The sequence below is a fragment of the Ostrinia furnacalis genome, unplaced genomic scaffold, assembly GCF_004193835.3.
Source record: "Ostrinia furnacalis isolate ACB-3 unplaced genomic scaffold, ASM419383v2 OfSCF4694, whole genome shotgun sequence".
In the NCBI taxonomy this organism is placed as follows: Eukaryota; Metazoa; Arthropoda; class Insecta; order Lepidoptera; family Crambidae; genus Ostrinia; species Ostrinia furnacalis.
This window is the reverse complement of record NW_021134933.1, coordinates 1181633-1207827: the sequence shown is the minus strand read 5'-3', so window position 1 is coordinate 1207827 and position 26195 is coordinate 1181633. Positions and strand designations below refer to the sequence as shown.

Here is a 26195-nt window from a genome sequence, read left to right as displayed (position 1 = left end):
GAGTTAATAAAACCGTTTAAAAAATACCACGTTTTTTCAAAACAATTAAATATTAAAAAAAAAACACTTGATAGTAGCACAGAATAATAATAAATATAGTGTTATTATAGCATAAATTTTAACATCGCATTAAGCTTCCATAAGGTGCGCTGAGGTTTACCCAGCAGCACTTCTGTTACAGAATGCCTTAAGTTTGGATAATCGATTCAAATCATGTCTAGGGTTTAAGGGGGGGACAGCGCGTACGCAGTCCCCACTACCAAAAATTACGCGTCCGAGTTATCCGCATTAGGGATAATCGCAGGGGTCAACCCGTCCGCAGTGCAATGGACCGGCCTCGCCCTGGGGGAACCGCCTTCGTGATCACGGTGTCCCCTACGCCAGGTAAGTATGCTTTCACAGCGTCGGGCGCCGAGGGTCTTTACGGGAAAAAAAATCTGGACACCGCGGGCTAGGAAAACGGCGCTCAGCGCGGAGCGACATCTACTTGCGTTTAGAGTTGCAAATGTTTGGTACGGTTACAGTTTTGCAGGGGTTGCGTGCTTTGGGAAAATGTAGCGACATCTAACGAGGGGCGCAGGCCTCAGACACTTTTTTGTTGAGAAAATTTGTTTAGACTCAGTGGTTTACCAAACACGTTAGGGAAGTTTGTAGAAACATCCATAGATTACTACATTCTACATGGCATTTAATTAAAATACCTACATATTTAGTGAAACTACATCATAAATATCAATATGAATCTATTAAAACAATGATAAAAATGATGCATGTGTGACTAATGACTTATTAATGATGACCAACTAATTGGGATATTATTATGTGTAAATAATTATTGGGATATTGAAAAAGAAGGGACAGCGCCCGATTATAATGTATAAAGAAAAAATAACCAAGTAATGAGTGATGTTATTTAAAAGGGAGTTATAATAATTTTAAGAGAAAAAATAACATGATTTTAGCAGCGTGATAGTAGCAGCAATTTCGGTGTAGTGTTATTAATGGATAATTTGAACTACATATTAAGATTGTAAAAGACAATGCCGGAAATTGGCGTCTTCTTTTTTTCGCGCGGCCATCGACCAAACTTTGTTTTTTGATTACAAAATAGTGTAATAAATCAAACTTACTATGACATGTATACCTCTAAACTCAGTCTGAACTGAGTTACGAGCATTAGAAGTTTGATGATTTTCATACTAATTTGCTTTTTGCGCGCAAAGTTTTGTAAGAAATTGCATCAAACTAGTGAGATTGTATGTGTAAACAAACAATACCATCCATTAAATGCTCCAGACATCAATATGGAGCAGAATCAGCGCAATAAAAAAATATCGCAATATATTGTTGCAATTTCTTACAAAACTTANAAAGTTCGCCGGGTCAGCTAGTTATTTATAAAAATTACACTGTTGACTACCCGATTACGCTCTTGGTAAGTGGCAATACTGCTTCAAAATAGAGACAAATAAAAATTAAAGCGCCACAGTTACCACAATCTTTGAACCATTAAAAAATAAAATTCAAAGTTAAATCACTCGTGCTGTTAACAATTTGCTTTTATATCGATAAAAATATATCGAGAAAAACAACATCGAGAAAATGTTTTTAACGTAACGTTAATCACAAAATGGCGACGTCACTTTCTTGGCAATTTGGCATGCGCGGGAGTGGAAGTGCATGATTAATTGATACGATCGTGTTATACCGTGATGCAAACGTTTAATGGGGATTCAGAAAAGAAGTGGTTGAGGTATCGTTCAACGATATTAATATCGTACGCTCTTTCGTCCGTTTCAGACAAATGACGTCCATTGCTGGAAAAAGGCCTCCCCCAAGAATATCCTTAGCGACCGGTCCTGCAATGCCCGCTTCTAGGTGTTCATCATGTGAATGATTTCATTATAGGATCACAAATTGTTCAGTGACCGCATAATTATACAGATATGTACCTTTTTACAAATCTACGTACTAGCTATAGGTACTCTTAGGTTGGGTTGCACCGTCTTACTTTAACATTGACAAACGTCAAAAATATGTTAAACTCCATACAAGAAACACCGGTTATCGTCATAGTCACGGTCAAAGTTAGGTGGTGCAACTCAGCCTTAGGCTGGATTGCACCATCTTAATTTAACAAACGTCAAAAATCTGCCAAACTCCGTACAAAAAGCACCGGTTATCGCTATAGTAAAGTTAAGTGGTGCAACTCAGCCTTACTGTTATCTAAAATCTTAAAAACGTTTATTTAAAAGACAAAACAACTTGTTTACAAATTTAAAAAGATAAACTTTAAAAACAATGTTCGGAATCGCAGTGCCAAGTGTACAATGCGAATAATGTCCGATAAATATCCGACCTGAATAAATCTTTACTCGACCACCCAAGAAGGGTTTTCTACATAATGTAATAAAACTAGGTTTTTAGACAATCTCTAGTCTGTAGTCTACTTAGGTACGTACTTTTTACTGGGAATGACAGAAATCACAGTCTACTTGTGCAGAAAAATGGAAGTTATTCTTCTCTAACAACCTGAACTTTAGACTTCTAATTTTTTATATTTTCATTAACTTTATTTTCCAGCGATTCCACAAACCAAACACTTCGGCAACTGATTTCCTAAAGAGGTTTAATATCAGCATTATGATTCACACATAAAAAATATTGTTACCAACCTACATATTTTGAGTTATCTACATTTTTAAAATGTTATAACGTGTCAAAGAATGATAAGGATGGTGTCAAAGAAATAATTTTACCTTTGCAGATACATTTATTTTTTTAATAACATTTTATGTTTGGTACAGTTGTTGACATCCTTTTTTTTTAAAGAAAAAGAGTAATAAAAGGACCATCCCTAGAAGTTGCACCACTTTAACCGACTAACTAACGTAAAATAACCGCCAGTTTTTGTTTGTTACAGTTAAATTTATTATGATGGTGCAACCAACTCTAAAAATTAACCAAAAATTACCTTTTTATAATATTAATTATCTTATCACTTTCCCAACCGCAATATACGAGTCGGATACTTCCCGGACAACCAGCATTTCTATGTTGTTAGGTATTAATTGGCTGGGTATTTTCGTCTGTCTATATTTAAACAGAGGTTAAGCGGGCAGGTGTTCGATTCCCGACTACAGCGCTGATAGCTCGCGAGGTGTTTAGTTAATAGCTTTGCTTTTTGAAAATTAAAAATGAAAGAAAAAGATTAAATTTAGTTAAGGTGTAAATAGAGACTGATCTAAATTGTATAAAAATATTCATTCTGTATTCATGTTATTTTAAGTTTATGTATAACCCGCTGGATGCAGACCTCTACCAAACGGTCAGTCTAGAAATCATTGGGGGAGCCCTATGTACAATGGTAATGTACATAAGACGTCCTATTGGCCACAAAATGATTATGATGATGTACTTACTATAAATCCAACGTCTTGTACCCGTAATACTTTTTAACCTACGTTTGGGAATAAATAGTTCAGTGTATACTTTAAATCCAAATATATAAATTCTGCACTTGGGATCATTAGTTGTAGAGATGACTGAGACTTAGTAGGTACTCTTGACTCAAAAGTCCTAGATTCGGTTAAAACGGTACTATTCCCACCTCTCTTTCCCGCCGCTACAACTCTTGTGTAGCCAGGATCTACAGCTTGACCGCCAATAAAAACCCAACCAGTGAAGGTCAACTTTGTCCCCGGGGAAAGTTAAACTGTCATTGGACCCACAACGATATTAATCAGAAGAACATAGGAGGAGTTCGAAGGTGGTCCTAGATTCGGTTGTCAGATGGGACACACAATGTAAAATCGCCTTTTAATATTATAGTTCCTCACAAAACAGATCGTCCGTCCATCAGACAGGTGGCCTTCCCACGCTGGGTTACCACCAAACTTAAATTCAACATTTGAACCGCGCGTTTCGTTCCTATGACAGATGGGCAGATAATCCCAATTTGCTATGCGCGGGCGCCGTTACTCAGACGCTAATTCCGTACAACAGTGATGCCAACACTTGTTTTCTTGGATATCTCAGATCCGATCTAGACTAAATTTTACGCAGATTTTTGTCGGTTCTGTTTCAATGGGTCATGAGAAAAACGTATTTACTTAGTTTTGTTACTAAGACCGTTTATTGATATTGTGTAATTCCACTTGTTAAATTGTGATATTCATCGACATTTTAAACAATATTTAACAAACCTTGGCTGGACTAGGCTCTTCTCGTGAATGCATAGTGAGGCACTTATGGGACAAAAATGCAAAAGTCATGCCTTTCCAACCTTTATGGGGTGTGGAATGTACGCCAAATCCTCTATTGGCCGCTTGCTGAAACTTTTAGAGAGGTCTTGCTTACTACGCATCGAAAACTAATCACTGATGATGATGAAAATATTTATATTCAACCAAATATTTCAACAAAAGTCTCGTCCGACGATACCACATCGTTTGACGCAGTGCTTTGTTATTTTCAAATCTCTTTCAACTATACTCCTACAGGTTTAAGACATACACAATAGTATAACAAATCAGTAGGTAGATAATAAATCTAAACCCAAAATAAAATTAAATAACATTCGCACAAAACTCTTTAAATTCGATAAAGCTAAGTCTAAAGTATGTTCGCTATCTACAAATTCAAATGAAACATCTCCTGAAGTCAGCCGACCCGTGAAGAATGTGGAAATGTGTAAAAATAATTCGTCCGTCTGTATGAACAAACACATTCACACCTTCAGCTCACCTGAAGGTCGGGGCAGTATTTTCAGAGCTTTTCAGAAGTAGGTCGATACATTGTCAATGTCAAATTAATTAAAATCACTCAACAAAATTATGTTGGTTTAAGATGTTGATATTATATCAGTGCTGTACATTTAAACAGTAGAGCACTGACTGATAAAATCATCATCATTTCAGCCAATGACAGTCACCTGCTGGATGTAAGCCTAAGAATGCTACACAAAGCACTATGTCCCGTTTTTTTTATCCAACGTCTTATAGTAACTTCTTGAGATCATCTATTCTCCCGTCAATTTTATCTACCTAATTGCTGCTTGATAGTACTTTAATAATATAATTAAGTTACAATCTGAGGCAATATCTAACATACTGAAAGGACAATGTTCGTTCTCCATACATTGTTCGCCTAAAGAACCAACAATTTTGACATATTACTACCCGAAAGCGAAATAATACGATTCTGTGTGTAAGAACAATGATTCCTGATGGACACTTGCCATAAAATTAATGATTAAGAATATTAAATCACAGCGATTTTATAATATGTCGTTTATGACAACATGGCGTCTAATGTATTGTGTGAATGTATGANAAAAAAAAAAGACGCCACTTTCCATACAAAATCTGGCATTGCCATTTCAGCCCGATCCGTCCTGTGCGTTGATAGATCACTATTTCAGTCAGTCACCTTTAAGTTGTAATTATTTAGATTAGATTAGACATGTCGCGACGATACGATAAAATAATATGAAATGACGCGCATGCATTTCGTGCCCGCGTTTTATCACCTAATGTGCGCTGTCGGTACGCCTTTGCGTATTTGGTAAAAACAGATATTATTTCGTGTGGATAAGAACATTATGCTATCATACATTGTGCCAGAGATTGACCTAGCACTCTTGCAAATCACAGAAGGACTTGGATTACAATTAAATTGTGTCAAGAGTTTAAGGGGGGGACGGCGCGTACGCAGTCCCCACTACCAAAAATTACGCGTCCGAGTTATCCGCATTAGGGATAATCGCAGGGGTCAACCCGTCCGCAGTGCAATGGACCGGCCTCGCCCTGGGGGAACCGCCTTCGTGATCACGGTGTCCCCTACGCCAGGTAAGTATGCTTTCACAGCGTCGGGCGCCGAGGGTCTTTACAGGAAAAAAAATCTGGACACCGAGGGCTAAGAAAACGGCGCTCAGCGCGGAGCGACATCTAGTTGCCTTCAGGATTGCAAATGTTTGGTTCGGTATTTTGCAGGGGTTGCGTGCTTTGGGGAAATGAAGCGACATCTAACGAGGGGTGCAGAACGCATACACTATTCTATTAAAGAAAACTTGTTTAGGTTCTGTGATACATCAGACATGTAAGGGTGTTTTTAGATACATCCATAGTTTACTAGATGGCATTTAATTAAAAAGATGATCTCCCAAAATGTATGGAAGCTTGGCCCAGAACCTGCACGAAAAAAAGGGCTAATATTACCTACAAAATATTAGTACCTATAGATAAATATACCAAATACTTTTCTGTAAACCGCATGGAAATCGGTTTAACCTAACGATATAGGTACAACACTTGTTGAAATTATAACCCCTCTTTTTTAAAGTCGGTTAAAATAAAAAGTATCTAAGATGTTGACCGGGGATAAAGGGATCGATCGACATGCAAAATTTAATTGAAATCGGTCCAGCCATTTCGGAGATTAGCCCGTGCAAACAGATAAGCAGACAAACAGAGAAACAAAAAATTAAAAAAATATATATTATTTTTTCCTTTTTTTACATCCCCCTGACATGTTTTTAAGCATTTTAGGGTTCCGGTAGTCCTGACAAGGAACCCTTATAGTTTCGATATGTCTGTCTATCTGTCTGTCCGAGGTTTTGCTTGGAAACTATTAGCACTAGAGAGCTGTAATTTTGTGGAAATATGTATATTAATCACGCCGACAAAACGGTAGAATAAAATTTTGTAAAAAAAATTTTTTAGTGTAACTCCCCTGCATGTAAAGTGGGGATGAATTTTTTTCTTCTTCTACCCCATCGTGTGGGGTATCGTTGGATACGTCTTTTAGAATTGCTTAGGGGTTTCTAAGACCATTTTTCGATTTAGGGTTCCGTTTGCAAAATGTTAAAGTTTAAAGTGCCAATTTTTGTTCGAGTAGGGCGTCCCCCCCCCCCCTCTAAAAACCAAAATGTTGGCTTGAAAAATCTAAAAAAAATTGTAATAATACTGCTTTTCATGAACTTACGGTTAAGATACATTAGTTAGTTTAAGAGTAATAGTCATTTCACTCATGTATTATACAATTTCTTAACCAGTAAAAATTCCTTAAAAGAAAATAATATGAAAAGTGACTTTAGATTTAAGTAATTGCTTGCTTCTGAAATATATTCTGGTAACGACGGACAACTAACGGAACCCTACACTTGGCTAATTTTTTTTCTATGTACAGACATTCGACCTCTCCTACAGTGTGAGTCACGTTAAAGTGTACATATGAAAATAGATGAAACTAGACCTATTTTTATCGACAAAAAAGAGGTCAAAAAATTTTTGAGATTTTTTTAAAAAATTTTATAGAATTTTTTTCTTTCAATTACTTATTGTAAAGAAAACGTAATAACTTTTAAACCAAGGTGTATATCCGGATAAAATAAAAACAGTAATAATGCTAAATAACAGGCGATACTAAAAAAATACACAAAATACACAAAAAAGGCCAACAAATAATAAAACATGATACTTTTTGAAAAAAATCTGCTTTTAAATTCGTGTTTTTTTTGGTTATTTGATAAATTTCTTCAAAAAATGCCCCTATAACCGGTGGTTTTTATTACTTTGTATTATTCTCTATCGTATTACCTTCGTAAAACCAAAAATCGCATGTCTTTATCCCTATCACAACATTTGCTATGATCGTTTGAACAAAGGCCTGCCACAACATTATTCTCCGCTACAGGTAGAGACAATTTTAATTTTAACTAAAATGCTTATTTTACTTCGAAATCTTTGGTTTTTATTTGAAATCTAACTTGTCTTTATCAAAATTACAAATCTAGAGCAATTTTCAGTTTCGTTGTTAACGAAGCGTTGAATGGCGCGCCCGGAGAGGCTTAGTTCAAACGATCATAGCAAATGTTGTGATAGGGATAGAGACATGTGATTTTTGGTTTTACAAAGATAATACGATAGAGAATAATACAAAGTAATAAAAACCACCTATTATAGGGGCATTTTTTGAGAAATTTATCAAATAACCAAAAAAATACGAATTTTTAAGCAGATTTGTTTCAAAAACTATCATTTGTTATTATTTGTTGGCATTTTCTGGGTATTTTATGTATGTTTTTAGTATCGCCTGTTATTTAGCATTATTACTGTTTTTATTTTATCAGGATATACCTCTTAGTTTAAAAGTTATAACGTTTTCTTTACGAGAAGTAATTGGAAGAAATAAAATTCTATAAATTTTTTTTAAAAAATCTCAAAATTTTTTTGAACTCTTTTTTGTCGATAAAAATAGGTCTAGTTTCACATATTTTCATATGTACACTTTAACGTGACTCACACTGTATATGTATAGAATACTAGTGTAACAGCAAATTCGCAGCGTTATTATAGGATAATTCGAACTAAAGAGTAAAAATAGAGACCATTTCTTGTAAGATAATGCTTTCATAAGCTAAGTAATTTCATTTTTTTAATAGATATTAGCTGTGCTAGAGGTTGACCCAGCGCTTGTGTTACAGAATGACTAAGCTTGGATAATTGATTTAAGGGTTTAGGGGGGGGACAGCGCGTACGCAGTCCCCACTACCAAAAATTACGCGTCCGAGTTATCCGCATTAGGGATAATCGCAGGGGTCAACCCGTCCGCAGTGCAATGGACCGGCCTCGCCCTGGGGGAACCGCCTTCGTGATCACGGTGTCCCCTACGCCAGGTAAGTATGCTTTCACAGCGTCGGGCGCCGAGGGTCTTTACGGGAAAAAAAATCTGGACACCGCGGGCTAAGAAAACGGCGCTCAGCGCGGAGCGACATCTAGTTGCCTTCAGTGCTGCAAATGTTTGGTACGGTTCTCGTTTTGTAGGGGTTGTGTGCTCTGGAAAAATGCAGCGACATCTAACGAGGGGTGCAGGACTCAGACACTATTCTATTAAGAACAGTTGTTTACATTCCGTAAAACAGCAGACATAATGTAAGGGAGATTGTAGAAACATCCATAGTTATTAGATGGCATTTAATTTAAGTATTTAGGGAAACCACAACATGTTAGGAATCGATAAACAATGAAATTGTTATAAGAAACATGCATGTGTGACTGAGGTACATATTGTGAGATTTGTGAGGATATTATTTATGTTTATGAGGGATGGCGGCTCCTAATTATGAACAAAAATACTTATGTCAGATGTGTTTTTGGCCACATATACATAAATTATTATGTATGTACGAGGGGCGGCTGANGTATAGTAGGAGAAATCACGGAAATCCAAACAAGTAGCGATGCTGTTACTTCAAAATAAGTTATACATTTCCAAACGAAATAAACAGAGTAAGCTAAATAAAACCATTTCAAAAATACCACGTTTTTCTAATCAATACCATATTTAAGATATTAAACTTTCGCGTTCCATTTCAACTAAATTTAAACAGGTATTTCTTTTTAATGCAATATTAAAAAAAAATACCACGTGATAGTAGCAGCAAATTCGCAGCGTTATTATAGGAGAATCCTACTAATATTATACATTCGAAAGTTATTATGGATGGAATGTTTGTTTCTTTTTCACGCAAAAACTGCTGAACAAATTTTGATTAAAATTACAGTATTATTGTTTATAACCCAGTATAACATTATGGCTATAATTATTATGACCATCTGTGACAAACTAAATTTCACGCGGGTGAAGCCGCGGGCAAAAACTAGTTCGAACTAGAGAGTGAAAATAGAGACTATTTCTTGTAAGACTAAGCTTTCATAAGCTAAGTATTTTTATCTTTTTATTATCTATCTGTGATAGAGGATGACCCAGCACTTGTGTTACAGAATGACTTAGCTTGGATAATCGATTTAAGGGTTTAAGGGGGGGACGGCGCGTACGCAGTCCCCACTACCAAAAATAACGCGTCCGAGTTATCCACATTAGGGATAATCGCAGGGGTCAACCCGTCCGCAGTGCAATGGACCGGCCTCGCCCCGGGGGAACCGCCTTCGTGATCACGGTGTCCCCTACGCCAGGTAAGTATGCTTTCACAGCGTCGGGCGCCGAGGGTCTTTACGGGAAAAAAAATCTGGACACCGCGGGCTAAGAAAACGGCGCTCAGCGCGGAGCGACATCTAGTTGAGCTTTGTGGCGATATTTGACAGGCTTTTTGATACAAACTTCAGTGTGCTTTTAGCTTGAGACAACCATGATCATCTTCAATGTACTGAATTTACACAAATAGATACAAAAATTTTGTACATTGATTTAATTTATATTTAAAAAAATTGTGCTTTACTAATATCATTGTGCAAGTATGACCCTTCTGAAAGTTTTTAAGTGGTAGGTAGGTATTTAGTAAAATTCCTACAGTGTGATATGTTTTTTTGCGATTTTTCAAGATAAGTGAGTTAAAATTAAATTACTCATACAGAATTCTTTTAATAAGTGACACATTTATTGCATATTGTTATTATGGGACATTAATTTGATTGGTTTGGCATATTATAAAGCAATCTAATAATAACGTTTAGTATGCTTTACCTTGGGATGCTTTATTATCTAAGCTTGGGATATAAAAAAACCCAAAGTAATTTACTTTCCTATTCAAACCAAGAACAATACAATTATATTAAAGTCCCAGAAATAAGCATGTAATTTAATTTGATTCTAGCACGAATATTGTTTAAAGAATTTTTGTAAACATAGTGTCATAAGTATGCAGAAAATTTTAAATAAGATACATAATATTGTCAACTTTTACCTTAACCTCACTATTCAGTAGGTCATTTAGGTTTAAATACGTAATCAAGAGGAGGCAGGGTCGAATCTACCATTATGGATTTTGGGCTAAGTCAAAGGCAAAAATAGATGATAATTCGAAAGAGTATAGTAGGGGCCAATCCTAAGTAGTATTAGCCCAGGGCCCCCTAAACTCACGGTCCGGCCCTGACAGGTAAAATGCTGCACTTACCATGACATCTCTGGTGGGGGTTCACCGATGACATCCACCGACCACTTGTGAGTGCGGCCTGCCTTGATGATCACCGACTTGAATGTGCTGCGCTCGATGCGTGGCTTCACTGCATTAGAGAAGACATTATTAAATCAGTTTCTTAATAATGAACCTTTCATAGTATAGTTTAGCCTATATCCTAGGCCTAGGACTCTTCAGTGGCTTGGCCCACTTTTAGCTTGAATTCATGAGCTCGCTGGATTGAATTTTTAAACATTTTTTCCTTTTGCATATTATTTAAATATTTAAAAATAAATTCAGTGGCTTGGCCCATGGACCAAGCTAAAAGTTGAAGACTCCCAGTACTCCAATGAGAACAATCTAACAATAGATTTCTATTGTCTTATTTTACTGCTACTTGATGTGCTAGTATTTTAAGTTCTTCAAATGTCAGTTCTAAAAGCTCATACATATCAACATAGCTTTTTCTACATGAACCCTACTATTATTCAGGACAATAGTGGAGTGCTAAGAATAAATGAGTACTGCAAAAAATACATTCAACCTCTTTCCTTTTTTTCAAATAAGATTTTCCATCAGTATCCTAGTATGGTTTAGCAATGAGAATTTTACTGATTGGATTTAGTTAATAATACAAATAAAAGAATTGAAGCAATTGAAGCCAAGCAAAAATTGTCCATCATCATCTCATCTCAGCCATAGGATGTCCAAAGCTGAACATAGGCCTTCCCCAATGGTTTCCATGTTGCCCGGTTGGTAGCGGCCTGCGTCCAGCGCCTTCTTGCTACCTTAGCAGAAATTATTAGTCAATAACAATACTCACAGTTCTTGTGCTTGCACAGGTGGTTGTCGGTGGGCTGCGAAGCCTCACCCACTCCGGCCTTGTTGTGCGCCTTCACTCTGAACTGGTAAACCATCTTCTCTTTGAGGCCTTCCACCTTGTACTCCGTCTTTGTGTCGTTGGTCTTGGTAACCTAGATGGGATGAAAAAGAAATTAATAAATGAGAAAGCTGACAATAGCTATAGGATTTAAAAAAAATATTTTAATTGGTAAATTGGTCTAAGTATGGTATAGTTTCTGATGCAGTAATTTTAAATAAATCATCAAATATTAATTATGTGTGCCTTTTAGTAGGTAAATAAAATAAATAAATATTTCTTTCGTTAGTTTTTGATCATTAGTATCAAATAGAAGTAGGTAAAAAAACCTATTTTAAACTGAGATGAAAGAAAGTATTAAAGTACTACTACTTAAATTGTGTATCTAGGAGTAGCTGTATAGTTTTTATCATTATTATCTAAGTAAAAGTTATTCATCAAATAAGTATGATCGCTGATAATCTGAATTTCATGAAAAACCTACCAAAACTGTTTTCAAGCTAAGCCAAAGTGTACTAGATTGTTGTTTAGACGTACCTCGATCCAGTCTGGTGAGAATTTGTCTTTCATTTCAACAACATAGCCCAAAATTGGTCTTCCACCATCGTCTACTGGCGGTTCCCATTGCAGTGTGACGGACATGTTGTCGTAGTCCACAATATTGGGCTTGCTTGGCGCCTTCGGTGGGTCTGGAAGGAAAATACAGGGATTATCATGGTGAAAATGTGTTTTTCTGATACTGAAGAAACTTTTTTTGTTTGTAAACAAAATTCAAAAGTTTAGTGAAAAAGTTTGACAGCTCAACCACCACCGCCCGCCAATTTTACTGTCACTGTCAATCAACAGCTGTCAACTGTCTTGTCATATAGCGTTTTGTTCCAGTACTTGCTAATGGTTTTGTAAAGTTTTTAGTTCTACTCAGCAGCAGTTAAAAATAACATAAATTAAATATTTCAACTTACCGTAAGGATTCTTGGCAACAATGAATCCATCTGTCTCCAGAGGCTCAGACTCGCCCTCCTTGTTGACGGCCCGTACTCTGAACTTGTACTTGTGGTTCGGAGTGAGACCCTTGACCGTGAACTCTGTTGGCTCAGCTCCAGTCTCACCACATGGCACCCAGTTGCCGGTGTCCTATAAAAAAGAAGTAAGTAGGTAAATATTGGGTAAACTTGGGAAACCTATTTCAGACCAAGAGGTCTCATGTTCAATTCCTAGTGGGGGAAAGACTTTCTACTCAGTTTGGTTGGTGGTGGGACTTGTTCTAAGTCCATCTAGGCTAGTTCGCTACCGTTTAGGCCGTCTAGCTCGGACAATAACTCGCAGTTCCGTCCTAAAGACTTTGAGGTTTTAGTGAGTGAGTAAGCCCTGCCCATCTGGCAAGGAGAGCTTCATAAATAAGGTTATGCAATTTCATACATTTTATGACGAAAAAAAGGCTAGCTCGCTACAGTCCTACCAACTTAAGCTGAGAATTGCATTTGTGTGCGTGATCGCCAAAAGTACCGTTAGTAAAACACATACAAATAAAATTAATGTTTTATTAAAAGGAAGTCTATAAAACACTTGCTACCAATTGGGCCGATGTAACGACACTTGACACATCCTTTTAAATAAATAAACAAATAAAAACAGGTCCTCGCTCAGCATATGCCAAGGCACGAAGTACCTCGACGCTGATATTCTGTGAGCACCGTTTATAGAGAGGGCGTCCAGCCAGCCTTACAAAATACAACAAAAAGACAAACTTTATAAAATTACAAAATAAAAACAGACTAAAAACTTTTCATTCACACCTTTATAATACGTATTCAATTTGCATAAAATTTCTTTCACTTGGCTGCTTAATGGATTTCGTACAGGAAATTCACTTACAGTAGGAGCCATTTCACTAATATTTGGAACACAATTACATAAAATTACACGTATCTGCTACCAGTACCGGGGGTGAAGTGAAGTATGTGAGCGACAAGGAAGCGGTGCGTGGCGGACGCGCCGCGCTTCAGGCCGCTTGCTATAATAAACCATGCGCGGGACGCGCCGCGCTTCAAGCCGATTGCCACTCTAAACTATCGGTGTGCACTCACACAAATGCAATTCTCAGCTTAAGTTGAGAGGACTGTACCACCATCTTACTTAAGTCTGTCACAAACTACAGTGTTAACAGCATTGTCGTGTTTCGGCTGCTGCAGTTAAGGATAACCAGTTCCTGTAGTTGAAGCTTGCTTCCACCTCCGGCCTGATCATCACTTTCTTTGAGATGCAGGCCAAGAGCTTCTCCTTTGAGTATTAAATTATATGCTGGATGACTCACCATGTCCATCTTCTCGAGTGTGTATCCAGTGATGTCGGATCCCTGCCAGTCGTCGGGCTTCTGCCATTTGACAGTCGCCTTCTCGGCGCGGATGTCCACAACCTCGATGGGGCCGTTGGGGCGGTTGGGTTTGTCTGCACAAATAGCAGAAAATGTTAGATTTCAAGTACCTACCTCTTTATGTACCATTGATGTCATTGCGAAAAAGTAGTTGATGTAAGTAAAAAAACAACCAAATTGAGAACCTCCTCATTTTTGAAGTCGGATAAAAAGTAGTCAATTGAATCAAAGATCTATAAAATTAAGGCAGGCCTTGCAGATACACAAGATCTCTCGTGTTGCCTAAATGGAACTAAGATAATGTTTTGCAAAGACGTAAAGACTCATTTTCAGTCCCATATTTTGTAACACAACACTCTAAACTTAGTTCAAGTTTCTTGGCGGTGCACGTCTTTGGTCTCAATATCGCAAAATAGTGGGCTTAATATTTTATGAAAAAATACTGAAAGGTAACTTTGGTGTCTTTTCCTATAGGCCTCAAATGGTAATATCTATAGGTTTAGCGCAAAACTAAGTCACGGTAATACTATCATACAGTATTGTAACTTCATATAAACGGACGAAACGCGAACTTTCCTTCGAAATTCAAATCTCGGTATGCGCTCGACATGCAAAAGTCGGGGGTGTCGCGAATGTGCCACGGTAATAAACGCATGATGTGTTGTTTTTGAAACAGTAAGCGCTCTTTTTAAAAAAAATAATTACAACTAACTATTTATACAGGGTGTTAGGTAAATAGGTTTATAAGCTAACACTAGCCCATGTTAACATATTATGCATATAAATGGTATGGTGAAGTCAGTGATATCATTTTAATTTGTTTAATTTTCATACGAAATAAAATTTATAAAATCAGATTTGTATGCAAATTAAAATTATTAAAATGATGATTTCAATTTTCTGACTTCACTAAGTATACCATTTATATGCACATGTTAACATGGGCTAGTGTCGGCTTATAAACCCATTTACCTAACACCCTGTATAATAATCAAGAATTTTTTACGCCTCAGTCGAGGCGCATACATTTTACGGTCGCAAATTTATAAGATTTATTACTAAATCTTAACACAAATATAATTTTTAATTAAATCTACTATTCACAAAACAACATGCATTTTATCCTATTTCATTCAGTAAGTTATTTTGTTTGTCAAAATAAAATAAAAAATTACAATCACAAAATACATTCACAAAACTAGATAAACATTCTAAGTAGGCAGATGTAATGAAAATAGGGTCTGCAGGTGGGCAGCCCTATCGCATGTTGTCATAATGGTGACGTACTGCGCGGCTGTTGACATTTATTTAAAAAATATGGCCGAGTTGGAATACTGTATAGATAGTATTACCGTGACTAAGTCAATGCCAGAGGTATGGGAGCGGCACGGGAGAGGGGGTTATTGTGGTGTCAAACGTCAGCGAGACTTCAAACGTGCTTCAGACTTGTATGCCCTGTCACATCTTATCACCCCTCTTGTGCTGTCCCGGACTCAGTTATGCGCTAAGGACACCTTTAATTAATACGCGTCTGCTAAAACATTTATAAAACACACTTACCCAACACAACAACGTCGGCTATACTCTCGCAAGTTCCCGACGAGTTGGTGAGCACCAACTTGTACTTCCCGCTGTCTGGCCTGGTGGTCTTCCTAACAGTCAGGACTGTGTTCTTCTCATACTTGTCAATGGTGATGCGGTCACCATCATCCTTGATCTCCTGCACACGGATGGTTGTGTTACGAGGAGCCTTGGGGGATCGAATCTGATCTTTTGATGTTGAAATGTGATTAAAATTACTGATGTGTTACGTGACAGAGTCGGATAATTTATGACTGACTGTAATATGCTTTTTATTTTAGTTAAGATTCAACTGTGTGATCTTTTACTTTCATATTTTGATGCAATCGAAGAAGAAAATGATACCATAGCATGTACGTTTTATTGATTACTTGATCGTCGTTTTATTAGATGATCTTTGCTGGTGTTATCATGGTATTGGTTGATCATGATTAAAAATAATTTTTCGAGACAAAATGCAACTTGTTCTTTCTATCTTCCCTTAGAGTCACAATAGGGAAAGGAAGATTTGTTACGAACATATATATCCCATTTCCCCTCGGTACATCCAAGGGTGTGATCGTTACAATGATCGATTGTGCTATTATGTATATCAAGTGAATCAAAGTGCAATTATGTACGAATGTGTAATGCAGTTCAAATTCAATGTTGCGATCAGATTCAATCCAAAATACGTAAACATAAAGTTTTATTAGACAGTTATTGTTAAGTGTGATAGTATTATGTTAAGTGTTATGTGTTGTTTTAGTTGGCATTCAAATGCCGATATGAAAGTGTTATCACATTGTTTTAATGAATCAATATCAATCAATAAAGAATACTTAATAATGGTCAAGGTATGGGACATGACCATTCGATGGTTACCGTGAAGAATCAAGAATTGAAATCTACTTTTAATGTGCATTTTGGTGCATTCTATATTAATTTACAAGTAACTTCCTTAATATGATGTAAAGTTGTTAAAACATTGAAAGCGATATATCGAGTCTTGACGAAGATGCATCGCACACATTGCGATTTTCTTAAATACATAGGTTGTAGTATGTAGGTACTTTTGAGTATGTAGAAATGAACTTTATGTTAACTTTACTGTGCATTAACATCAGCATTTTGGAGATGAAAAAGATTTCAATTTTTTTTCAGAAAATTTCGTCATTGCAAATCTAACTTAAAATTCATTTCATAGTGTGCGTATTTTTGTATAAAGTGTAGTTTTGTTAGCCACATTTATGTAGATATAGATAAGACAGTTTCAGTAGATTTTAGAACATTTATAAACGACAACATTCAGTTTCACCCTGACCTTCTCCGTGTACGGCTTTCCGCGTTTCTTTTTTGGAAAAAAGTAAAATATACGTTATTATAATAATCCAATTAAAACTTGACGGTAGATTTGCTACAAATATCAGAGTATTCTCACAAGATTCCACGATAAGAAACTTCGTGCAAGTAATTTCAAGATCAATCTGCTGGAAAAAATTTTTAGAAAAAGGAATCTAAAGAAAAAAGTATTTACCTCTTCACCCTTGAACCATTTGACTTCCGGTTCAGGTTCACCACCGTACTTGATGTCGTAGGTGATCACTTGTCCCTTCTTGATGATCATTCCTTGGAGACCGTCTCCGATGATGTATGGTTTGACTGTGAATAAAATTACAGTTAATTTCAGTTGTTTGATTTCCTGCCTTGCTCTTCAACAACGCTACAATAAAAACCCATTGATTTAACAATAAATATTTTTCAGAAGCTAGAAACTTTATTTAATCTTAGAACAGCTAAAGCCCGATCTGTGAGCACGTAGAATTTTGTCCAATGACCCCAAGCTACCCATCCTTAACAGACAAAATTCTACGTGCTCACAGACCAGACTATAGTACCAATAACCATTTTTCAGTTGACTAAAATTTCGAGTTAGAGACCTGATGACGTCTTAGACCCCTTTGCCATAAAAAATCTAAGAGGAGTCGCCTTTTGTCAGCTCTTAAAAAGTATTTCTATTGACTAGGGACGATGGGTGTCGACTGGTATTGTGCTGAGATTCCAATTTTACCTTTTTATTCTTTAAGGAGTAAAAAAGATTTTAGAGATGGAGTTCCTATCCATTTCTACTCACCAAATCTACACTTAGCCACAATCGGCTTCGTGCTGTCACTTGGTTCACCAGGTCCAGCCTTGTTGATGGCGCGGACCCTGAACTCGTAAGTGCATCCTTCCTTGAGGCCATCCTGGGTTGCAGCCAGGCAATCGCCGGGCACTTCTTTACCCTTTACCCAGTCTTTGCCGAACTTTTCCTGGAGAAGCAACATAATTAATGGTTAGAATAGAGAATAGTATAAAACGGAAACCTACAAAGTAGGTACTTCAATAGTTAGACCACAAGAGCTGAGAAAAGTAAAAGTAAAGTCAGGGAAAAGTACAAGAACGCTATGAGTATTGATAGTGGGTAGACTGCTGGCTGAGTAAGATGTTGATGATGATAAATGACTAAGTAAGATTTGTATTATCGAACGAAGCCTAAAGCTCAATTCAATTTCAAGCATAAATTGAGGTTATGAGGTTAAATGACGGAGTTTGAGTCAAGTTTCGAGTCAGATAAACTCTTCAAGCGCAGTACTAAGTATAGCTTTATGTTCAATTCTGTGTGAGGAACTAATTATTTACCTTGTACTCAATAACGTATCCGGTGATTTCAGCACCACCATCATTGTCTGGCTTCTGCCATTTGAGATCAGCGTGATCTTTGTCCCAGTCGACGAGCTCTACATTCTTCGGTTTAGATGGCTCGTCTGAAAAGAAACGAATTGGTTATTCTTTTACTGACCCAATAAGCTTAGGCTGACAGGGTGACTCAGTTTCTTCCCCCACTTCTTCTCGGCATCAGCCCATATTATTGTCCTGAAGTGGTGGTAGGGCAACGGCAAGCTATATTTTGGGACTTATAAGCGCCCTGGAAAGGGCCTAAGTACTAAATATTAAATAAAACTAAATAAAAGCTTTGACTTTGACTTTAGTTTGTGATGGTTGATTCAATTCTTACCCCATGGATCTTTAGCAAGCACAGGTTTGCCGAAAATTCCAGGTTCGCTGGAACCGATCTTGTTGACGGCACGAATCCTGAACTTGTACGTCTTCTTTGCGATGAGATCTTCAACCTTGTATTTCATTGGTTGGCCAAGTGGCACCTCAGCCACGTTGTCCCAACCGGCTTTGAGGGACAGGTCCTAAAACACCATGTTAATAATTATATAATTGAACTTAGCAAAATTTTATAACAACAGCCTGGTGGGATTGGTAACCCTGGCAAAATTTTCAAGTACGATTTTTTCTTTTGTAACATTATTTACCTGTCTTTCGATGATGTATTTCACAATAGGGGAACCACCATCGTCTTGAGGCGTCTTCCACGAGACAACGCATGATGTCTGGAAAACTTCCGATACCTCCACATTCTGGGGAGGTGTTGGTACTCCTTGCATTGTGATGGTGACATCTTTGGAGTCTTCGCCCTGGGCGTTGGACAGCTTAATCGTATACTTGCCCGAAGCCTCTCTTGTCGGCTTCTTGATCTTGAACAGTACTTTCTCTTGCTCAACCACTGCCTCGACTTCCTTGATAGGCAAGGCTTTGCCATCTTTCCATAATTTAGCTTCGATAGGCGTTTGTCGGGTGCCATCAACTGTACAAAGAAAGTTATTTTAAATAACGAAGGCCACTAGAGCGTTTACTTACATCTTGAAACAAAGTCCTTATTTGAAAATTATAAATAACTTGAAAAAATCGAACTGCCTAAGGAGATGCGACTCTTAACGCTAAAAATTAAATAACTAAAGTCCTTATTGCTTTGAGTTGACTAATATGGGTGCACTTACTTTTATAAGGCACCTCAATGACGAACGGCTGTCCAGCTGGTCCGTAGAAATCGTCGGGACACTCAATGGATGGTTTCGACTCTCCCTTCTTCACCGTGAGCTTACAAGACGAGCTCAGCTTGCCTGATTCGCAGAGAATCTCACCATCGTCTTCCATCTCCAGTTTGTTGAAGATAAGCTGGTGTTTACCACCGCCCAGGTTTTTGATTTCAACCCTATTTGATAAATTAAAAATAAACAATGAAAATAGTGAACAAAGTAACAAACATTATTTAAAAACTAGATAGAAGAAAATGATTAAACTACCTTTCGTTGGGAACAATTGGTGTTCCATTGAAAGACCAAACAGCCTCAGCTGTCTGATCCTGAAGTTCCACTTCCAGGACAACCTTGTCCCTCTCAATTGCTTCGGTGTCCTTCAACTTCTTGTTGAAGCGATTCGAGTCTAGAAAAAGATGCAAATTAATCTTCTACTCACTTCAAAATCTAAACCTCTCACTCTTAATATATTTCATGTGTTTCTACTTACAATTGACGATCAACTCGCACGTTGTCTCATCGGCGTTGGTCGTACATTTGTAGTTGCCAGCGTCAGTGACCTTGGCATCCTTGATGACGACCTTGCGTTTACGACCCTCCTTCACAATCGTGACTCGTTTGTCTGTCTTTAATGGCTCATTGTTCTTGAACCTGTTAAGAATTGTTCAGTATGTTCAAGTCCTAGGTCTTACACATTTATGATTTGAAGTTTGAATTTTTAATCTACTTACCACTTCACAGTGCCACCAGCATCGTCCAATTCACAAAGTAACGTGATGGTGTCTTTCTCAATTGCTTGTTGCGATTTGAGAACCTTGGTGAATTTGTATGGGTATTCTGAAAAAAGTTTATGATTTGAGTATCAGGACATATTAATATTCCTAAAAAATAAATGTCTGCAAGTAGGTAATTGATTTTAATACTTACCAACAATCTTGACATCAGTTTCAGTCTTGTCAGTTTGCTTCTCAATTTTACACGTGTATTTTCCGGCATCTTCAAACTTAGCGTTCTTGATCACCAGCCTGCATACACCAGACAGATCCTTCGAGATTTGGAATTCTTCTCCGTCTTCGATCTTGGTTTCTCCCTTCCACCAAGAGACGATAGCCAAACTGTTTGAAATAGCGCACTCGAGCACGACCTCATGCTCGAAGTATCCACTTGTGGTCTTCTTCAGGTTCTTCGTGAAGCTGTACGTCGGGTCAGGCTCGTCTACTTGTAAGAAGGCGGTGCAAGTGATGCCACCGATTTCAATTGTGATCTTACCCGTGTCTTCTACCTTCGGGTTCATAATGATCAGCTTGTACGAGTCTTGTTCGTTTGTCATCTTGTATTTCGAGCCTGGGAACAGCTCCTGGAATGGTGCAAATGTAACTTCAGTTATGCAAGTCATATCAATACCTACTTATCTAAATATATCTTTTGGATAAGAATACTTACGTCCTTTCGCAAAAACCATTTCGGTTTCGAATTGGGCTTCGTGAAGATGGCCTCGAATACCACCTTCTTATCCTTGCCTTCCTTTGCAAATTGATCTACGAGGGGCTTCAAGAACGACTCTTGTTTCTGAAAGCAATTTCAGTGCCCATTAATATACCTATTGAGGTAAAAGTACAACGGTGCAGTCACAAAAAAGTGCTCGGTACAAAAAGCTGTTCAGGTGCTGATCAGAAGACACCCTCGGATTCATCCCTCGCTGTCAACGTCATTCGGCATGTTAAGAGATGCAAGTTGAAAACCATCTGTGTAACCGTTACATTCGTCAGCCGAGGCGTTAGGTTCATCAGCCATTCTTTCATCATCGTCACTCGCAACCACAACCAAACTCCATGCTTTTGTACAGAAATTGGAATTTTCGTGTTTTCGAAGAATTGTGCAAAGTGAACCGTCATATTTCCAGTGCCGATCACAGTTTTTTGGAAGTGAAATACCCTGTAACATTGATGGTNTCGATGTTCTTGTGCAACTATTTGACATCGTGGTGCGTTGTGCTACTATAGATATTGACGAAAGAGTGCACAGAAAAAATGCTTTTCATAGAATAGAGGATAGAGTGTGGTAGAGGTGCCATCTATGTAATATCGACAGCGTCGCAAGATGCCAGTAAAGAATATGAGATGTATCATTGTCAAGAGAGACACCAAATAGTCCCACAAACATTAACGACAAGAGGTTGCATCGTATCATATCGATAATGTGTACAAAATGCAACTAAACATTTTTAATCTTGTCGTTAGGTCAGCTAGGCCTTCAGCAGTCAAGGGCATAGTTGAATTTTCATCTCCTTAAGTTTAAAAGGATTAAATAATATCATTAACAATGATACATCTCATGTTACTACTGGAACATAACATTTTGTGCGACAAATATTTTACAGTTGGTGACCACAATATAGAGTGCACTGTGCCGTCCTATGGTGGACATTATTTCGATGTCAAACCTCGTCTTTTTTGAACGAGTGCAGAACCGGCCAGTCGGGGATCAGTTCAGCCAGTGACGGTCTTCTATTATGGGATCTCTATAAAATATCCATTCATCCTTAGTCAAATCTTTACACATTTATCTTCTTATCTTTTTTGGCATGGGTTCATATTTAGATCTCAGACACAACAATTTTGATAAAAATATTCACAGCGAATTACATTGTGTTGTGTAGATAAGCTGTTATCAATTAACGCTTTTAATACAATTAAAAATTCACAATTTTTATGACACATAGATTATTGAAAAACAAATTCCAACATCTGCAAACACCGGATGCATCAGCTGAAATTAATAATGAATTAAATGGAGAAAGGACATAGTTCTGATATTAATGACGTGACAGAAGCTCCTCAATCCGACGTCAAATTAAAACCTGGAAATACAAAGAACGGACAAAATACCAAAAGTGATATAATCATCAAATTCATTCCACTTACATTCCCTGAAAATCATGTTCAAGTTAAAGAAAAGTGAAGTGGTGATACAAAAACATTGTGCGAGTTATTTTTTAATTCAGTTTTAATGTATTATTTTATTTAAATCGCTCAGGAATTATGATCTTCAAACTCTTTGTACAAAATACAAATTGATATCATCGCTATTGTAAATAATAAAATAACCAATTATTAAAGAATTTTAACAAACATTATGTCAGGAAAATATTTTGAAGGTAACAATTCCAGAGGATAAGTTTAGTTTTGTTTTAGTTTATCATTCAGTGTTCATTCATTTAGAAGAGCACTTGCGTCCTTTAGAAACAAGTTATGATAATATTCTTGAGCTATTTACTGAAATAATAAAGACTTAAGAAGATAACATGTTAAGGTTTCTAAAAGATACAAATCTCTCGGTTTTATACGGTTTACGGTTTATCTTTCCTTTTTATCGAACCTTTATTTTAGCAGCCTCCATCAAAGCGGGCCAATCAGGTATTATTTCTGATAGAGACATACGTCTCTTAATCTCAAAGATACCCTAGAATCGACAAGAGACGTTACTATTACAGTTAATTATAGCCAACCGAGGAGAAGCTGGATGACTTTAGCTAAATAACCAAAGCGTTACTGACTGGAGCAGGACGACACAATGATCAATGAATCGATTGATTAAAGTAGATGAGAAGAATCATTCATTGATGAAATAAATGAAAATGAACCGCAATTCAACTGATTCAAGTGAATACCTGTGAATACTTTCTATTTATCAAATGTACCAAAATAATTTGGAACTTACAGTAAAGCCGAAAATTTTGAATGAATTACAAATTCTCCTTATGAATCCACCATTTGAAGAAGACATTTTTATTTTACTTGAAGTACTTCCGTTTATTAATTCACAAAACTAAGCCAATATCAATGCCAATATTGCTTATTTATTTTGTAACAACAATGTCATTTAGGACTTTGTTGACAAAACATGAAATGACGTTTGCTTTTTTATCAAAAGTAATTTTAGTAAAAAAAAAAATGATTTCCAATCCCGCCCAAACCAATGAACCTCGTTTACTGAAGTATAAAATTCCCGAGAATAGCCGAGAATGTTCAAGAGTTTTAAGAATAATGCAAGTTTTATAATGCTGTGATCTATGATGATAAAATGACTATATTAATGGGCAAGACAACGTAATGGATAGACAAGTTCAATTCAGAAGAGATCAGGCAAGATGCAACATTGTTAACAATACCATCACTGAAGACAAAAATATTGAAATGCAAGATGGAATGAACGATGATAATACATTCTAGAATACTGAGGACCTTAAACCAGGACCAATTGGAAGAGCTCCTGCGTCTGTCAGCGGGGAATCTAAACATCTCCACACCCTCGGAGACCACTACTATGAAGCCATCTTCTTCGAAATATCCAGTCTCTAAGCCCTAAAGATCAAATATATGATGCATTCGATGTCATAAAAGTAAAGATTACCTAAAATTTTATTGACAGTCAAATGGTCAACATCAATTAACCAGATTTTCAAGGTGAGTTGAAACGCAATTTTAGCCATTTGCCTGATGGAGCTGCCTGTCTTCTTGTTTTATTTATAAATTTAACTTTTAATATAATAAAACAGTGCAGAAAAATGAAAGATTATTAAAAGTAATGTAATATTTTTCTGCATTGTTTTGTTTTACTTTATTTATTTGGTTTTTAAGATGTTTATATCACCACCTATCTATTGACAGCTTTAATCAGGGTAAATAAAGTATCAGGAAAAGATAATTACCTTTTCGACCTTCTTGAGTGGTGGTATAGGCTTCTCAGTTTCCTTGAGGTCTCCCCAGTCGGGGTCCTCTTTCTTTTCGCCCCATTTTGCGTACTTTCTCTTCTTAAGCATAGCACGGAAGTCCATGCCACTGGAGTCTGTAATAAACGTAACCATGTTGGACTATTTTCTTCTAGAATTTAGAGCTGGTCTGTTTTTTCTTTGCGCATTTTGAATTGCGATATTGAGATACTAAAAGGATTATGTACGTTCTGTCTACCCGTAGCCGCGTGTTTTCATAGGCAAGATGTGATGACGGAAAGAAAAATAAAAATGTAATTAGATAGAACATTTAAAAGAACGAAATGCAAACAATGCTAGATTACTCTAGACAATAATACTGTTGTATGTAGGAAGATTTAAGGGAATGCAGAAATATGCAATAGTATTGAGGTGAGTAAGTATGTATAACGTTGGCATTGCTACGACAAACAATATCTACAGGATACCATATACACAAGCAATGTAAAGCCTCTATGTGAAGCTAATTTTAATGGAACTTTTGAAGTAATAAAGATCCTCACCAGACACGTAGAGCTGCATCTCAGCGGAGTCCTCCCCGTGGATGTTGCTGACCACCACCTTGTATTTGCCTTCATCGTTGGGCTTCACCTTCCTCATGCACAAGGTGATGAGGCCGGTTTCACCATCCGTGACGTATTTGAAGCGTCCACCTTCAATGATCTCAGTGACGCCCTTGTAGAACTTGAATGTTGGTGGAGGATTACCCTCCACTTGTACCGTGAGGTAGCCAGTTTGGTCTGCGGAAAATAGTTTTGTTAGATGACATCATTTGAGATAAATCTTACTTAAACTTAATTTAAAGGGTTACGAGTAATAATTTTTCGTTAACAAATTACCAATATCACTTAACTCCTTAAAGTTAAGCTAAATAGAATACGAGTCCCTTCGAACTAGCGACTAGCCGATCAAACTAGTGACCCTAGTGTCGGGAGTTCGATGGCCAACTCTAGGGTCGTCTAGTTATTGTCGCTTCAATAACTTGAAAATCTTACTTGAAGTTCTTAAATTCATTATATCAATTAAAAAGTAAGTAAAATGATAACCTTCAACAGCCGAGTAGCTTTCTTGCACGTCGACAATGACCGGCGGTCCCTCATTGCCGAGAGGCTTCAATGGCACCGATGGTTTGTTGATGAGGTCCTCCAAATCTTGGATGGACGGTCTTCTGGCGTCACCGGACTTTCGTCGCTATATCATCGACATAAAGTTAGTAACACTTCCAGGATCGAAAGTTCAGTAACATAGGTTAATCACGAAGAAATCAACAGAGAAGTTACGGTGAACGGAAAAGTAAATAATGATAATCAAAGCGTTTTTCAACAAGATGCTCCGTTCACCGCACATAAGCATTTATTGCATTTTCATAAACTAATACGCAAATACTCAATCTCCTGTTTAATAACAAACATTATATTCATCTGTCCGATGATAGTCAAACAAATAGCAGAAATTAATCAAAGGCCATTGAAATATCGTTGTAGTGGTTCAAATATAAATGTACGTTGAAAAATGATATCGCTGTAGCAAAATTTTATACATGATGCATTAGCGCGGTTATGACAGATGCGACACGTTATGAGCGGTCGCCAAGTGGCTTGACAATGAAGAGCTGGACTTCCTGACAAATGTGGCGCAAGTGGCGCGTCTCGCTTATGAAATTATGTTAATGGCATATTATTATGATCGTGTAGCTATCACCTGATATGAAGAACATCTAATTAACGAAACTAATGATACCCAAAATGAAGACGATAGTTCTG

General features: G+C 37.1%; 1 protein-coding gene and 4 non-coding genes across 5 annotated transcripts in view; all 5 read right to left on the bottom strand.

Moving 5' to 3' along the window:
* Window positions 1–26195, bottom strand: part of LOC114359916 (twitchin-like) — a 94413-nt gene that overhangs the window by 27220 nt on the left and 40998 nt on the right. Inside the window, exons 60-79 of the mRNA XM_028314467.1 lie at window positions 25479–25623; window positions 24936–25172; window positions 24373–24509; window positions 21105–21230; window positions 20589–21018; window positions 20393–20498; window positions 20152–20312; window positions 19929–20067; window positions 19623–19837; window positions 19098–19429; window positions 18791–18974; window positions 18415–18539; window positions 17867–18044; window positions 17270–17394; window positions 15733–15892; window positions 14113–14246; window positions 12761–12932; window positions 12336–12487; window positions 11742–11892; window positions 10916–11024 (exon numbers count right to left, since the gene is read on the bottom strand). Of these exons, the coding sequence (XP_028170268.1) occupies window positions 10916–11024; window positions 11742–11892; window positions 12336–12487; window positions 12761–12932; window positions 14113–14246; window positions 15733–15892; window positions 17270–17394; window positions 17867–18044; window positions 18415–18539; window positions 18791–18974; window positions 19098–19429; window positions 19623–19837; window positions 19929–20067; window positions 20152–20312; window positions 20393–20498; window positions 20589–21018; window positions 21105–21230; window positions 24373–24509; window positions 24936–25172; window positions 25479–25623 (3518 nt within the window). The remainder of the gene's footprint in view (window positions 1–10915; window positions 11025–11741; window positions 11893–12335; window positions 12488–12760; window positions 12933–14112; window positions 14247–15732; window positions 15893–17269; window positions 17395–17866; window positions 18045–18414; window positions 18540–18790; window positions 18975–19097; window positions 19430–19622; window positions 19838–19928; window positions 20068–20151; window positions 20313–20392; window positions 20499–20588; window positions 21019–21104; window positions 21231–24372; window positions 24510–24935; window positions 25173–25478; window positions 25624–26195) is intronic.
* LOC114359935 (U1 spliceosomal RNA) lies at window positions 231–392 on the bottom strand. Its single transcript, XR_003656464.1, has one exon. It is a non-coding gene; the product is annotated as a U1 spliceosomal RNA (small nuclear RNA).
* Window positions 5696–5857, bottom strand: LOC114359939 (U1 spliceosomal RNA). The gene has a single exon (XR_003656467.1). It is a non-coding gene; the product is annotated as a U1 spliceosomal RNA (small nuclear RNA).
* On the bottom strand, window positions 8524–8685 carry LOC114359931 (U1 spliceosomal RNA). The gene has a single exon (XR_003656460.1). It is a non-coding gene; the product is annotated as a U1 spliceosomal RNA (small nuclear RNA).
* Window positions 9824–9985, bottom strand: LOC114359934 (U1 spliceosomal RNA). Its single transcript, XR_003656463.1, has one exon. It is a non-coding gene; the product is annotated as a U1 spliceosomal RNA (small nuclear RNA).